This window comes from Rhinoderma darwinii, chromosome 2 (genome assembly GCF_050947455.1).
Source record: "Rhinoderma darwinii isolate aRhiDar2 chromosome 2, aRhiDar2.hap1, whole genome shotgun sequence".
Classification (NCBI taxonomy): Eukaryota; Metazoa; Chordata; class Amphibia; order Anura; family Rhinodermatidae; genus Rhinoderma; species Rhinoderma darwinii.
The window spans coordinates 427,242,241-427,254,473 of NC_134688.1; the positions used below are offsets into that span (position 1 = coordinate 427,242,241).

Genomic DNA, 12,233 nt, shown 5'->3' on the forward strand with positions numbered 1-12,233 from the left:
AAACCCAAGTGAAGAATAAATTCATAGGCGCACGGGGGGGAGGAGCATGGTGTGTGCTGTGGTATGCCGCCGCCGACCCCTGCCGCCCACGATAGAGGTAAAGGATCCTGTATGAACCCCTCTCTTTACTGTCGGGTTCATATATAAGGCGCACCGGATTATAAGGCGCACTTTCTATTTCTGAGAAATTCTCAGCATTTTATGTGCGCCTTATAGTCCGGAAAATACGGTAACTATTTTGTGTGGTATTACTATCTGTTTCACAAGCAAATACATTTAAATTTAGAAAAATGCTAATTTTTGCTAAAATTTGAAGTTTTTCACAAATAAATATTGAATTTATCGACCAAATTTTTTCACTAACATAAAGTACAATATGTCACGAGAAAACAATCTCAGAATCGCTTGGATGGGTAAAAGCGTTCCGGACTTATTATCACATAAAGTGACACGTCAGATTTGAAAAAATCGGCTGTGTCCTGAAGGCCAAAACAGGCTGTGTCCTAAAGGGGTTAAACCGCCACCAGTGTTATCCAGTATGGCAATAGGTTTCTAAAGACGGCACCCTCTGAAATGTGCCTTGCAGCATAAGTTATAAAGTAGATTGTGCTACCTGTGAAGAGTAATAGGGGCAAGTTTCCAGTCTCCTCAGGAGTCATGCAGTCCTGTCTTAATCGACCTCTCACAGGTTGGGATACGTAATTACACGCCAGCTCCAGCAGCATCTGGCGGATGCAGGTGAAGCCGAGGCAAGTACACCTTGCTTCACAGTACATGCGCAGGATGGAGGACCTGGTAGCCCACTGATCTCAAAGAATGTCCAATTTCACCCGCGGTACAGCTGCACGAGAATTTAACACTTGCTGCCGATCAGGACATGTTGTAATCAATTTAGCTGCAACAAAAAAAATAATTGGATGAAATGTACAACTTAAGAAACTCACTTCAAATACTGTACCACCTCTTTCTAAAGGGGAAGGGGACTGTAGCTTCTTTAGCTTTGGGGCAGCACAGTGGCTTAGTGGTTAGCACATCTGCATGGAGTGTATATGTTCTGCGTGTGTTCATTTGGGTTACCCCAGGGTTCTACAGTATTCTCCCACACGCCAAAAATATACAGATATGGAATTTAGATTGTATGCCCCAATGGGGACAGCCAGTGATGACAACTTCTGTACAGTGCTGCGGAACAATGTCGCTATATAAGCAACAGAAATAAAATAGATAAACTTAAATGGTAACTAAACGTTCAACAAACTTCTAACATGCCATAGTGCTATGTCAGAAGTTTTGATTGGTGGGGGACCGAGCACTGAGACCCCCCACCAATCGCTATAACGAAGCGGCAGAAGCACTCGTGTGAGCATTGAGCCGCTTCGCTTCTGTTCAGCTTTTTCCAGAAAGCCGATGTAGCGGAGTACGGGCTAATAGATTGTCTATCGAGCCTGTACACCACTATCGATTTCTGGGAAAACCCAAACAGAAAGGAAGTGGCTCAGCACTCACACGAGTGCTTCAGCTGCTTCATTTTAGCGATTGGTGGGGGTCTCCGTGCTCCGACCCCCACAATCAAAACTTCTGACATGTCACTATGACATGTCAGAAGTTTGTTGAACGTTTAGTTACCCTTCAGATAAAAACTGCTGATAAATAATTATGTATATGTATACTAGAGGTATCTCATCACTACATCTAGACAGGCTAAACTGCCCAAAGGCTAACTTAGAAATCAGTGCGTAATCTTACCCAGCAGAGGTGTGTGTATGAGTCACATTTATACATTACATACTTTCCCCTTGCATCACTAAATTGTTGCTACAACTAAACTTCCATGCGAAGTTAAACAATCTTATAAAGATCTTTTCTCTTGAGAAAACACTCTAAAAATTCTATATAAGTTGACATTCCAGAACTGCATGAACAAGTGACTGTAATAAATATTGCAATCTAGCCTTAATGTCTCACTGAAACAAAGTGAACGAGTAATCCTTTTATTTTACTATAGATCTTATACACTGTAAGGCCTTACTCACACGAAGGGGATAATTGGCAGTGTGACGGCCGTTTTTTTTTACGGATGTCACACAGCGGCATTGAAACGAACGTACTTCTATGGGCAGTTTTGTTTTTTTTTAACAGACCGATTGAACTGCCCATGAAAAAATAGGACATGTCCTATTTTTGCCCGTTTTAACGGATCCGTCCATAGACTCAATTCTATGAGGGATCCGTGAAAATGGGTCCCGTCCGAATGCAAATCGCCCGTTTTTCACGGCCGAATTGACACCCATTCATATTAATAAGGACAGGGAAAAAATGTGGTTCAAAAGGAACCATGACCTTCTAGCAGAGGACGATGTTTTTTGAACGCGGGAAAGAATCCACCAGTGATCCAGTATATCTGTGATCATAATAAATGCTCAACATAGTCTCGCTCAAAGAGTAGTCCTATATCTGCTGGAAAAATGGAGGGTTAATTGCATATATGCTCAGCTCATGCATATCTGTTGATGGGGAAGGAGCTATATAGAAAAACCACAAAGAACTACTTGTGAGAAAATAATAAGCACTCAGGTTCTAAATATGATGATTAAATAATATTTTTTTTATTACAAAAAGTAAGGAGCTACCTGTTCAGGAGAATGGGGCTCTATACTGTAATAATGTACGATCTAGTAAGCAAGTAAAATAACTTTATAAAAATGTTTTTTTCCCAAGCTGCCTCTCCTATGCTGTAACATCTAACAAGAAGTATTAGGCTATGTTCACACAGAGTTTTTTGCACAATTTTAAGGAAGATTTTGATGTGCCTGCACGCCGTTTTTCACCCGCAGCCATTAAGCGCTGCGGGCAAAAAACGTCGCGAAATACGCTTTCTCTGCCTCCCATTGATGTCAATTGGAGGTCAGAGACGTAAACGCCCGAAGATAGGGCATGTCGCTTTTTCCCACGAGACGTTTTTCTGCTCGCGGGAATAAAACGCTTTCGTCTCCCCTTGAAATCAATGGGAGATGTTTATTGCTCAGGTCTTTCATTGCTTATTTTGCTTTTGGATTGTAACTTGTTCCGAATACAGACTGTTGCTTATATACGCTTTTGTCACTGTATGTTTTTCCCTACCTTTCTTTTCTTTTTTTTTTGTATGACTATTTAACAGTTTATGTAATTTGCAATGTCAGCTTCATGTAATATGATTGTAACGGAATTTCTTTGCACTTTGGGCTAATGTGACTGTTTATATAATGTTGCAATGTGTATTTCAAATAAAAACAGATTTGATAAAAAAAAGAAATCAAGGGAGGCATTGTGAACTGGCTCTTAGGCTGGGTTTACACGACCTATTTTCAGGCGTAAACGAGGCGTATTATGCCTCGATTTACGCCTGAAAATACGGCTACAATACATCGGCAAACATCTGCCCATTCATTTGAATAGGTTTGCCGACGTACTGTGCCGACGACCTGTCATTTACGCGTCGTCGTTTGACAAAGCCGCCTCGCAAAATGCTAGCTTTTACGTCTGAAACGACACAGCTGTTTTCTCCTGAAAACAGTCTGTCTTTACAGACGTAAAAGACAGTTCTTGAGTGCACATACCCTTAGGCTTTATTCAGACGAACGGGAAAAACGTCCGTGCAACGCGCGTGATTTGCACGCGCGTTGCACGGACCTATGTGTGTCTATGGGGCCGTGCAGACATGTCCGTGATTTTTGCTCAGAGTGAGTCCGCTGAAAAAAAGTCACGACATGTCCGTTCTTTCGGCGTTTTGCACGCATCACGCACCCATTGAAGTCAATGGGTGAGTGAAAACCACGCATGCCGCACGGAAGCACTTCCGTGCGAACTGCGTGATTCGCGCAAGAGCTGTCAAAAGGATGAATGTAAACAGGAAAGCACCACGTGCTTTTCTGTTTACAAACATCCAAACGGAGTGTCTTTGAGAAGAGCGAACCCGGACAACCGAAGCGAACTTCACTGGGTTCGGCCGAACCCGGCAAAAAAATTTCCGGTACGCGACGTCAAGAGATAGTCACTGTCCAGGGTGCTGAAAGAGTTAAACTGTTTCAGCACCCTGGACAGTGACTTCCGATCCCAATATACATGAACGTGTTAAAAAAAAAAATAATTCTGACTTACCGATAACTCCCAGCTTCTTCCTCCAGTCTGACCTACCGGGATGACAATTCAGTCCAAATGACAGCTGCAGCCAATCACAGGCCAAGCACAGGCTGCAGCGGTCACATGGACTGCCGCGTCATCCAGGGAGGTGGGGCCAGATGTCGAGAGGCGCGTCACCAAGGCAACGGCCGGGAAGTTCTCGGTAAGTACGAACCTCTTTTTTTTTTTTAACAGGTTACTCGATATGGTGATCGGAATTCACTGTCCAGGGTGCTGAAAGAGTTACTGCCGATCAGTTAACTCTTTCAGCACCCTTGACAGTAACGGACGTCGGCTAGCCTCATCTCTACACGGATGACACACGGAGCTGTCAAGTGGTTTTTGCACGCGCAAAATGCGAATCCAGCCTTAGGCTGCGTTCATACTTTAAGGAACCTGTCAGGAATCGGGGAACAAATTTTTCCCCCAAGTTCGTACAGAATCCGCTAATATTCCACCAGAAACGCAGGGGAACGTTGCAGTTTATTCATACGCTCTGGATAATATATGCAATATGTAATATATTCATTACAATAGGGCTAACCCGCGTGCGGATGTCCTGGTCAATCCGCAGCAGAAATCAGAGTGTCAGCTGTGGAATTGCTAATTAAAAATTCACAGGGCATTTGTCTATGACAAATCTCTGAAGTGTTTATATAATCTAAGACTGCAAGAGCCAGTAGCATTATTACTAGCATATAGGGCATATACAAAATATATATAGTACAAACAGATTCAAATCTATTTTCTACAATGAAGCATAAAACTTTCCTTTCCTATTGCCTTAGTACATATTATAGAGTGAAGTATCCTATAGATACAACGGTTTGGGGTACTTTTCCCATTGATATTTAAACATAAAAACAGGAGCAGTCTTCAATTCAACTCTACCCTAAATGACTTCCACTTAGTTCTATGCGTTTTACACTTGCAGAGGAAACCTTGCATTTACACAAATTTCTTACTTTACCTTCCTATGAAGTATATCTATCTAGTTCAGCGCTACAGATTTGCATTTATAAACAATATACATGTAAAATTATGTACACCATTCTTCTTAGAAAAGAAAAATATATATACACTTGTTTATGAAAGTGATGTAATTTTGGCCAATTTTTAAGCTAAAGCTAGACTACTTTATTGACGAATTTTGCGACAAATTTATGACTGCATGTGCCCCCTTTGATAAATCTGTCACAACATACATCACTGCCATTAACTTTCATACAAATTACACAATTTTATCTATACCAGGGACTGTCTGGAGTAAAAATGCAATTTTTTATCTCATCTGCAACTTTTTTTGTGACTTTAAAAAAAACTAAAAAAATAAATACGCATTTTATAAATGTGTCTTGTTAAATACTTTTGTGTCAAAAAAGACAAAAGTATAGAAGGTATGATACCTTTATTGGCTAACCATAAAAGTTCTATATGCAAGCTTTCAGAGCACAGAGGCCCCTTCTTATAAATGTGTCTAAATTCTGGCCAAGCAGTGAGCCACATCCAATTTTCGATCGTTTTACAAAATTAAGTGAATGGCGCAAATGGCTCTAAATTCTGGCACAAATGGTTAATAAATGTCACACAGACACAATTTGAGTGAAATGCCGCCAAAAAATGGTGCAAATATATATAGATAAAAGTGCGTCTTAGGCCCGCAATTATGGGCCCATAGACTTCTATTGGCCACGGGTACCTCCCCGTATGCTTACGGGAAGGTGTCCGTGCAGTTGAAAAATATAGAACATGTCCTATTTTAGGCCGTAATTACGGCACGGGCAGCCCATAGAAGTCTATGGGGCTCCCGTAATTACGGGTGACTACGTGTGTGCACCCGTAATTACGGGAGCGTTGCTAGGCGACGTCAGTAAATAGTCACTGTCCAGGGTGCTGAAAGAGTTAAACGATCGGCAGTAACTGTTTCAGCACCCTGGACAGTGACTTCCGATCACAATATAGATCAACCTGTAATAAAAAAAAAAAAAAAAAAGGCCGTTCATACTTACCCAGAACTCCCTGCTTCTTCCTCCAGTCCGGCCTCCTGGGAGGACGTTTCAGCCCATGTGACCACTGCAGCCAATCAAAGGCCAATCACAGGCTGCAGCGGTCACATGGACTGCCGCGTCATCCAGGGAGGTCGGACTGGATGTCAAGAGAGGGACGCATCCCCAAGACAACGGCCGGGTAAGTATGAATTTCTTTCACTTTTTCTGTGGAAAGGGCTGTCCCTTCTCTCTATCCTAAACTGATAGAGAGAAGGGCTGCCGATTACTGCAGTGTAATTTTGCAGCGAAAACGAGCCCGTAAATACTGGTGCAATACGGGTCGAATACGTGTGACCAAGGACCCGTATTTACGCCAGTATTTACGGGAGGACAAAAATACGTTCGTGTGCATGAGGCCTTAGGGTGTGTTCACATCAGCGTCACACTTCCGTTCATGGGTTCCGTTAGACCTTTCAGAGGAACCCATGAAGGGAAAGGCAAACTGACAGCCGCATTTTCGGGCCGTGCTCCCATACAAAATTATGGGAGCACGGCCCGCAAAATGCAAAAGAACGGACATGTTCCATAATTCCCGGAACATTTCCACGGCACGGACACCCTTCCGTAGTGCTACGGAAAGGTGTCCGCGTTCAATGAAAGTGAATGAGTCCGTTTTTGCGACAGAGGTTTTTTTACGGTCGTGTGCATGGGGCCTTACATTTTTATTACCATAGTTTCTAAGGTAATGCTTTCGTTGCAAATAGTTTCCGTTTCATAAGGTTTCCATTTTTTAGCGTAAACAATAGCAGAGTCAACTACACGATTGTTTCCGCGGAAAAAAAGGAAGCCTTACGTAACGGAGACAAACGGAAACTATTTGCAATGGAAACATTGGTACTGCAGAGGCCCTTCGTGTTTAAAGCATTCATCTTAAAACAAAAAAAATAAATCTGGTTTGTTTGTGAAAATTAGACAACTAGTAACATGTAGTTTATTTAGGGACAGTTCACACAGAGTTTTTGACACGTTTTTTGACGCGCAAACCGCGTCGGAGAACGTGCCAAAAAATGTCCGAAAATGCCTCCCATTGATTTCAATGGGAGGCGGAGGCGTTTTTTCCCCGCGAGCTGAAAAACTGTCTCGCGGGAAAAAGAAGCGACATGCCCTATCTTCGGGCGTTTACGTCTCTGACTTCCCATTGACATCAATGGGAGGCAGAGAAAGCGTATTTTGCCCGTGGCGCTCAAATCTGCCTCAAAATTCGGTTCTGGGTATACTTTTCCTTTAGTATTTATTAGATCACCTACATCTCCAAATGGTAAAGTGCATGTTTAACCTTCCTTCACTGAAGTCAGGTATGGCGTTCCCAGGTAAGCTATTAATACAATTTCATTCAGTTATGGTGGAAGACGTATGGATCCATGGGGACATTGTGAGAACACCACAACACAGGGTGATTGTTTAAGTCACATTCAGCCATTACTATGGAAGATCTGTAGCATATCAGTTATGACTGCCAGTAGAAATGAAATACTCGAGAGGTTATACGTCTAGATGAGTCTCCGCAAATTGGAAATGAGCCCCATCACAGAGTACAAACTGGGGATTCTTCCGCTTCCATACACTAAAAGAGTCCACTTGTCCTGGCCAGCTGGGTAACCGGATCCTCTTCACACAGCAGAAGTCCTCAGCCAGGGCAAGTTGAAAGGCACGTGTTGTGGACTGTCCCCAGGGGTTCGAGGACAATGTTTCACCAAGGAGTTCACCCACATGGAAAAGCGTGTGACCCCTGAAGTAAGCAAGACAATCCAGAGAAAAGTGTGAAGACTCTGGAAAACAACACAATCAACAGGTCATATTTCTGAAATGTACCATGTGTAGAATTATTCTATAGTAACAGAAGTCCACTTTCTTTTTTTATGCAGTTTTGGGGGCCCGTTCCAGTTAAAAAGGGGTTGTCATAGTGAGACAACCCTTATCCCCATGTCTGCTCTCCTCGTACATATAGCAGAATAAAGGTACTGGAAATGTGTCATTTTTATTTCCAGTCGCTGCACTCGTCTGTTAACACAATATAAAAATTACAGGAAAAAAAATATCTTTGAGGAGTTGTCTGGTTTTCAGCAATTTAATGTTATTTTTTGTATAATTAAAAGTTATACAATTTTCCAATATATTTTCTGTATTAATTCCTCATGGTTTTCAAAATCCCTGCTTATTGTTATTTAGTAGGGACATTCAGGGTTTATTTCTAGTGGCTATAATTCTGTCCATGGTCATGTGATAAATACACAGGTGCACAGCTCGTTACAGTGTTTATCAGAGCTGTGTCTTCTAACGATCCCAGCACCTGTGTGTCCATCACATGACCATGGACAGAATTTTATCCAATGGAAGTAAACAAGCATTCTTACTGAACAACAAGCAGAGATCTAGGAAAACCTTGAGGAATTAATACAGAAAGTATATTGGAAAACTTTTAATTATACAAAAAATAACATTAATTCGCCGAAAGTGGACAACCCCTTTGATTTGTTTTCCAACATGGTGCCACATTGGACCTTGGTCCAGGGCAGCAAAGCAAGATATTCAAATGTCTAATAGTGTTGATAGATGTACCGCCAAAACTAAAAGTTCATAAATTCATCCATTTAGATGGAAGCCGTTTCAATCCTATCCTTTTTTAATTTTATTTTTAAGGATAATTTTATTGAACATTTGCAAAATAAAGTACTTGTCAATGTATCATAGAGCAACCAGAAAACAGAGTCTATGCAGAAATTAGTATCAGCCTCACAATAGTAAGGAACACAGAAATGATATAGGCTATATGACAACCTATACTGAACCGTATACACATCAGGACTTTGTATTAATGAAATAATCAAGAGCACCTTGGCCAACGTCTGTACCTGCTAACAATCTGCCCATCTACTCGAAACCAAAGAATGGGTGGTCTGTCTCCCCTTCCCATTGACTTGTACATGGCATTCTCTATGCCGTTTTTAAACTCTGCATAGCATACTGAGTTCTAATCAAATAAAATATATTTTGGATATTTACATAGCTATTCCATGACTTATTGGTTTTTGCCTTATACATACCCATTCTTTGGTTTCGAGTTACTGTGTTTCACAGGGTATGTGGCAGTATAAATGCAGTGCCTGCCTTAGACATTTTTGCAATCTGCCCATCTATACTTCGTCTAGTTTTCAAGTGTCTAGAACTGACTCAGTGGAAAACTATACGCTACAGCAATAAAAAAAACGCAGATAAAGTTTTACTTGCTGCATGCCCTATAAAAATAGAGACAGAAAATAGATCGATAGAGATCTCTATCTTGCTCCACCTTTTTTTGTGTGGTGGATCAACAACTCTTACATATGCATAGAAGACTTTACGGGTTATGCTTGCTAGATTATTTTACATTAGTACATGGTATACTATCTACTGGCGCTCTCCCACCCACATCCAACATTTCAAAGGTACCCTGAAAAAGAGGTATGGTTCATTGGATAGTATGACACTAAGGCTTTATTCAGACGAACGTAAAATACGCGCGTGCAACGCGCGTTATTTTCACGCGCGTTGCCCGGACCTATATTAGTCTATGGGGCCGTGCAGACATGTGCGTGGTTTTTGCGCAGCGTTGCCAAAAAGGCACGACATGTCCGTTGATTCAGCGTTTTCAACGCATCACGCACCCATTGAAGTCAATGGGTGCGTGAAAACAACGCAGGGCACACGGAAGCACCTCCGTACGCACAGCGTTTTTCACGCAACACTTGTTAAGTCTATGTAAATGAGTTGAGCAGACTAGACAAAACAACTACAAACCAGGAAGTGGCTTTTCACTTTCTGAGCACATGCGCACAGTTTAAACTGACATCTGCAGCAATAGTAGTTTTTTAACCTGTAAAACCACCCAAAAACAACAAACACGGGCCAAAGTGTGAGGTAACATGAAATCTTGATGCGAACATGTGCTCACAGCAAGCAGGTGTTGGAGAAGGTGTCTTTTTGTAGGCTGCCCTCTCCATTACTCCACCCTCCGTTGTTTTGACGCGCGTAAAAACCCCATGCCATACGCGCGTTAAATACGCTATCACGCTGCCCAAACGGATGCCACACGCAACTCCAACGCAACCGAAACGGCGCGTTTTTCACGCGCGCAAAAACGCAACGTTCGTGTGAATCCAGCCTTAGGCCTTATTCACACGGACGCAAAAAAAACGCGTTTCGCACGCGCAAAAAACCGCTGCGTTTCGCACGCGCAAAAAACCGCTGCGTTTCGCACGCGCAAAAAAACGCTGCGTTTCGCACGCGCAAAAAAACGCTGCGTTTCGCACGCGCAAAAAAACACTGCGTTTTGCGCGCGCAAAAGGTCCGTGTGTCATAAGCATATGGTGCGCGGCTGCTGGCATCATTATGACACAATGTTTTTATGTTTGCAAACAGAAAAGCACGTGGTGCTTTTCTGTTTTTAGTTTTTTTTACTGCTGTTGCGCGAATCACGCGCGGCACGTGGACGTGCTTCTGTGTGCCGACCGTGATTTGCACGCACCCATTGACTTCAATGGGTGCGTGCAGCGCAAAACACGGAAAAATATAGGACGTCGTGCGTTTCACGCTGCGGACATACGCTGCGTGAAATTCACTGACCGTCTGAACGGCCCCATTCAGTAACATAGGTCCGTGCGACGCGCGTGATTTCCACGCGCGTAGCACGGATGTATTACACGTTCGTGTGAATAAGCCCTTATAATGCAAATTTATAAATGCAACGCATATAACAGGGTGATGATGCAAGCCGTGCTATACATTGTCTTTAGAAAAAAAAAGCATTGTCCAATGTAAGTATTTAGTTACCCCCTGGAATACCCTGTTTTTGTTTTGCCATCGTTCCCAGGAACGAATGGTTTATCATGGTCAATTCCCCTTTATTAGCTCAGGATTTTAATTGCGGTCCCATGATATTGATGACAAAAATAAAAGTTTGATTTGAGAGGTGTAAATACATATTTTTATACCAGTCTTTTCCTTTAACTTTGCTGAAGACAGTTGAAGGCAGTCTTAGTAATGTATCACACATACACACACTGACCTCTAGTGGTCATATCTGCAAATTCTGCATACACCATAAACAGTCGGGACTAGTAGTATTTAGCCTCTGTATACCACCACAATGGGTTTGAAACAAAGCAATGAAGATGTGACTGAAGCGGAGCAGAAAATATAGCTCCATACAATGCAGAATTTATGCGATCATCCACTTTAGTTGTCTTTTGTGATCTTCCAGGCCCTTTGGTGTTGCCGAGCTCGCCAGTTCATTCCGTCTTTTCAAGAATGTACCAAATTGTTGATTTGGCCATTTCTAATGTTTTTGCTCTGTCTGATGGGTTTGTTCTGTGTTTTCACCCACTTGCATTGGGACCTCTCTGGACCATATTGAGAGTTCCCTTAACAGCTACCAAATACAAATTCAATGCTCAGACAAACATCTCTAGACCCTTTATCTCCTTAATTATTCATGAAACAACAAGTGAAAAGTCTGGACCCACCAAGAAACTACTTAGAAGTCTATGGTCCAATTTCATTTGAACTGTATAAATGAAGGGACTTTGTTATTAAAAAAAAAAAAAAAAAAGCTGTAATTTCTAAACAGTTAAAAGGGGTTGTCCGAAAATATAACATTAATGGCCTCTTCTAAGGATAGGCCATCAATATTTGATCAGTGAAGCAATACCTGATCGATGGGGCACCCCCGCTAATCAGCTGTTTAAAGGTGCCATGGCACTCCAGCTCTCTTTAAAGGGAGGAAGCTGTAATACTGTGCTCCACCACTACGAAAGTGTCGGCTTTGTACGGCATGGAATTCTGTAAGAAATTAAGGGGAAGCAGAGCTGATCAAAAGGGGGTGGCGAGAGTCAACCCCTTTAAAGAGAACCTTTCAGGCGATTTATGATGCTTCATCTGAGAGCATCATGTAATAAATGAAAGCCGAGCTCCAAGATCTATAAATATTTAGTTTGAAGCAAGATTTCTGAGTAAAAAGCAAAGAAAACCCTGACAGGACTCCTAGAAGAC

General features: G+C 42.1%; 1 protein-coding gene across 2 annotated transcripts in view; it reads right to left on the reverse strand.

Annotated features, from left to right (window-relative positions):
• Window positions 1-610: 610 nt before the first annotated feature.
• Window positions 611-12,233, reverse strand: part of LOC142741498 (uncharacterized) — a 36,497-nt gene continuing 24,874 nt past the window's right edge. The window contains exon 4 of one of the 2 annotated variants that reach the window (XM_075850868.1): window positions 611-895. In XM_075850868.1, coding sequence (XP_075706983.1) covers window positions 810-895 — 86 coding nt within the window. In that variant the 3' untranslated portion in view covers window positions 611-809. Of the gene's footprint in view, window positions 896-6,109; window positions 7,976-12,233 lie in introns of those variants that run through there. The other variant, XM_075850867.1, reaches the window with a different exon arrangement.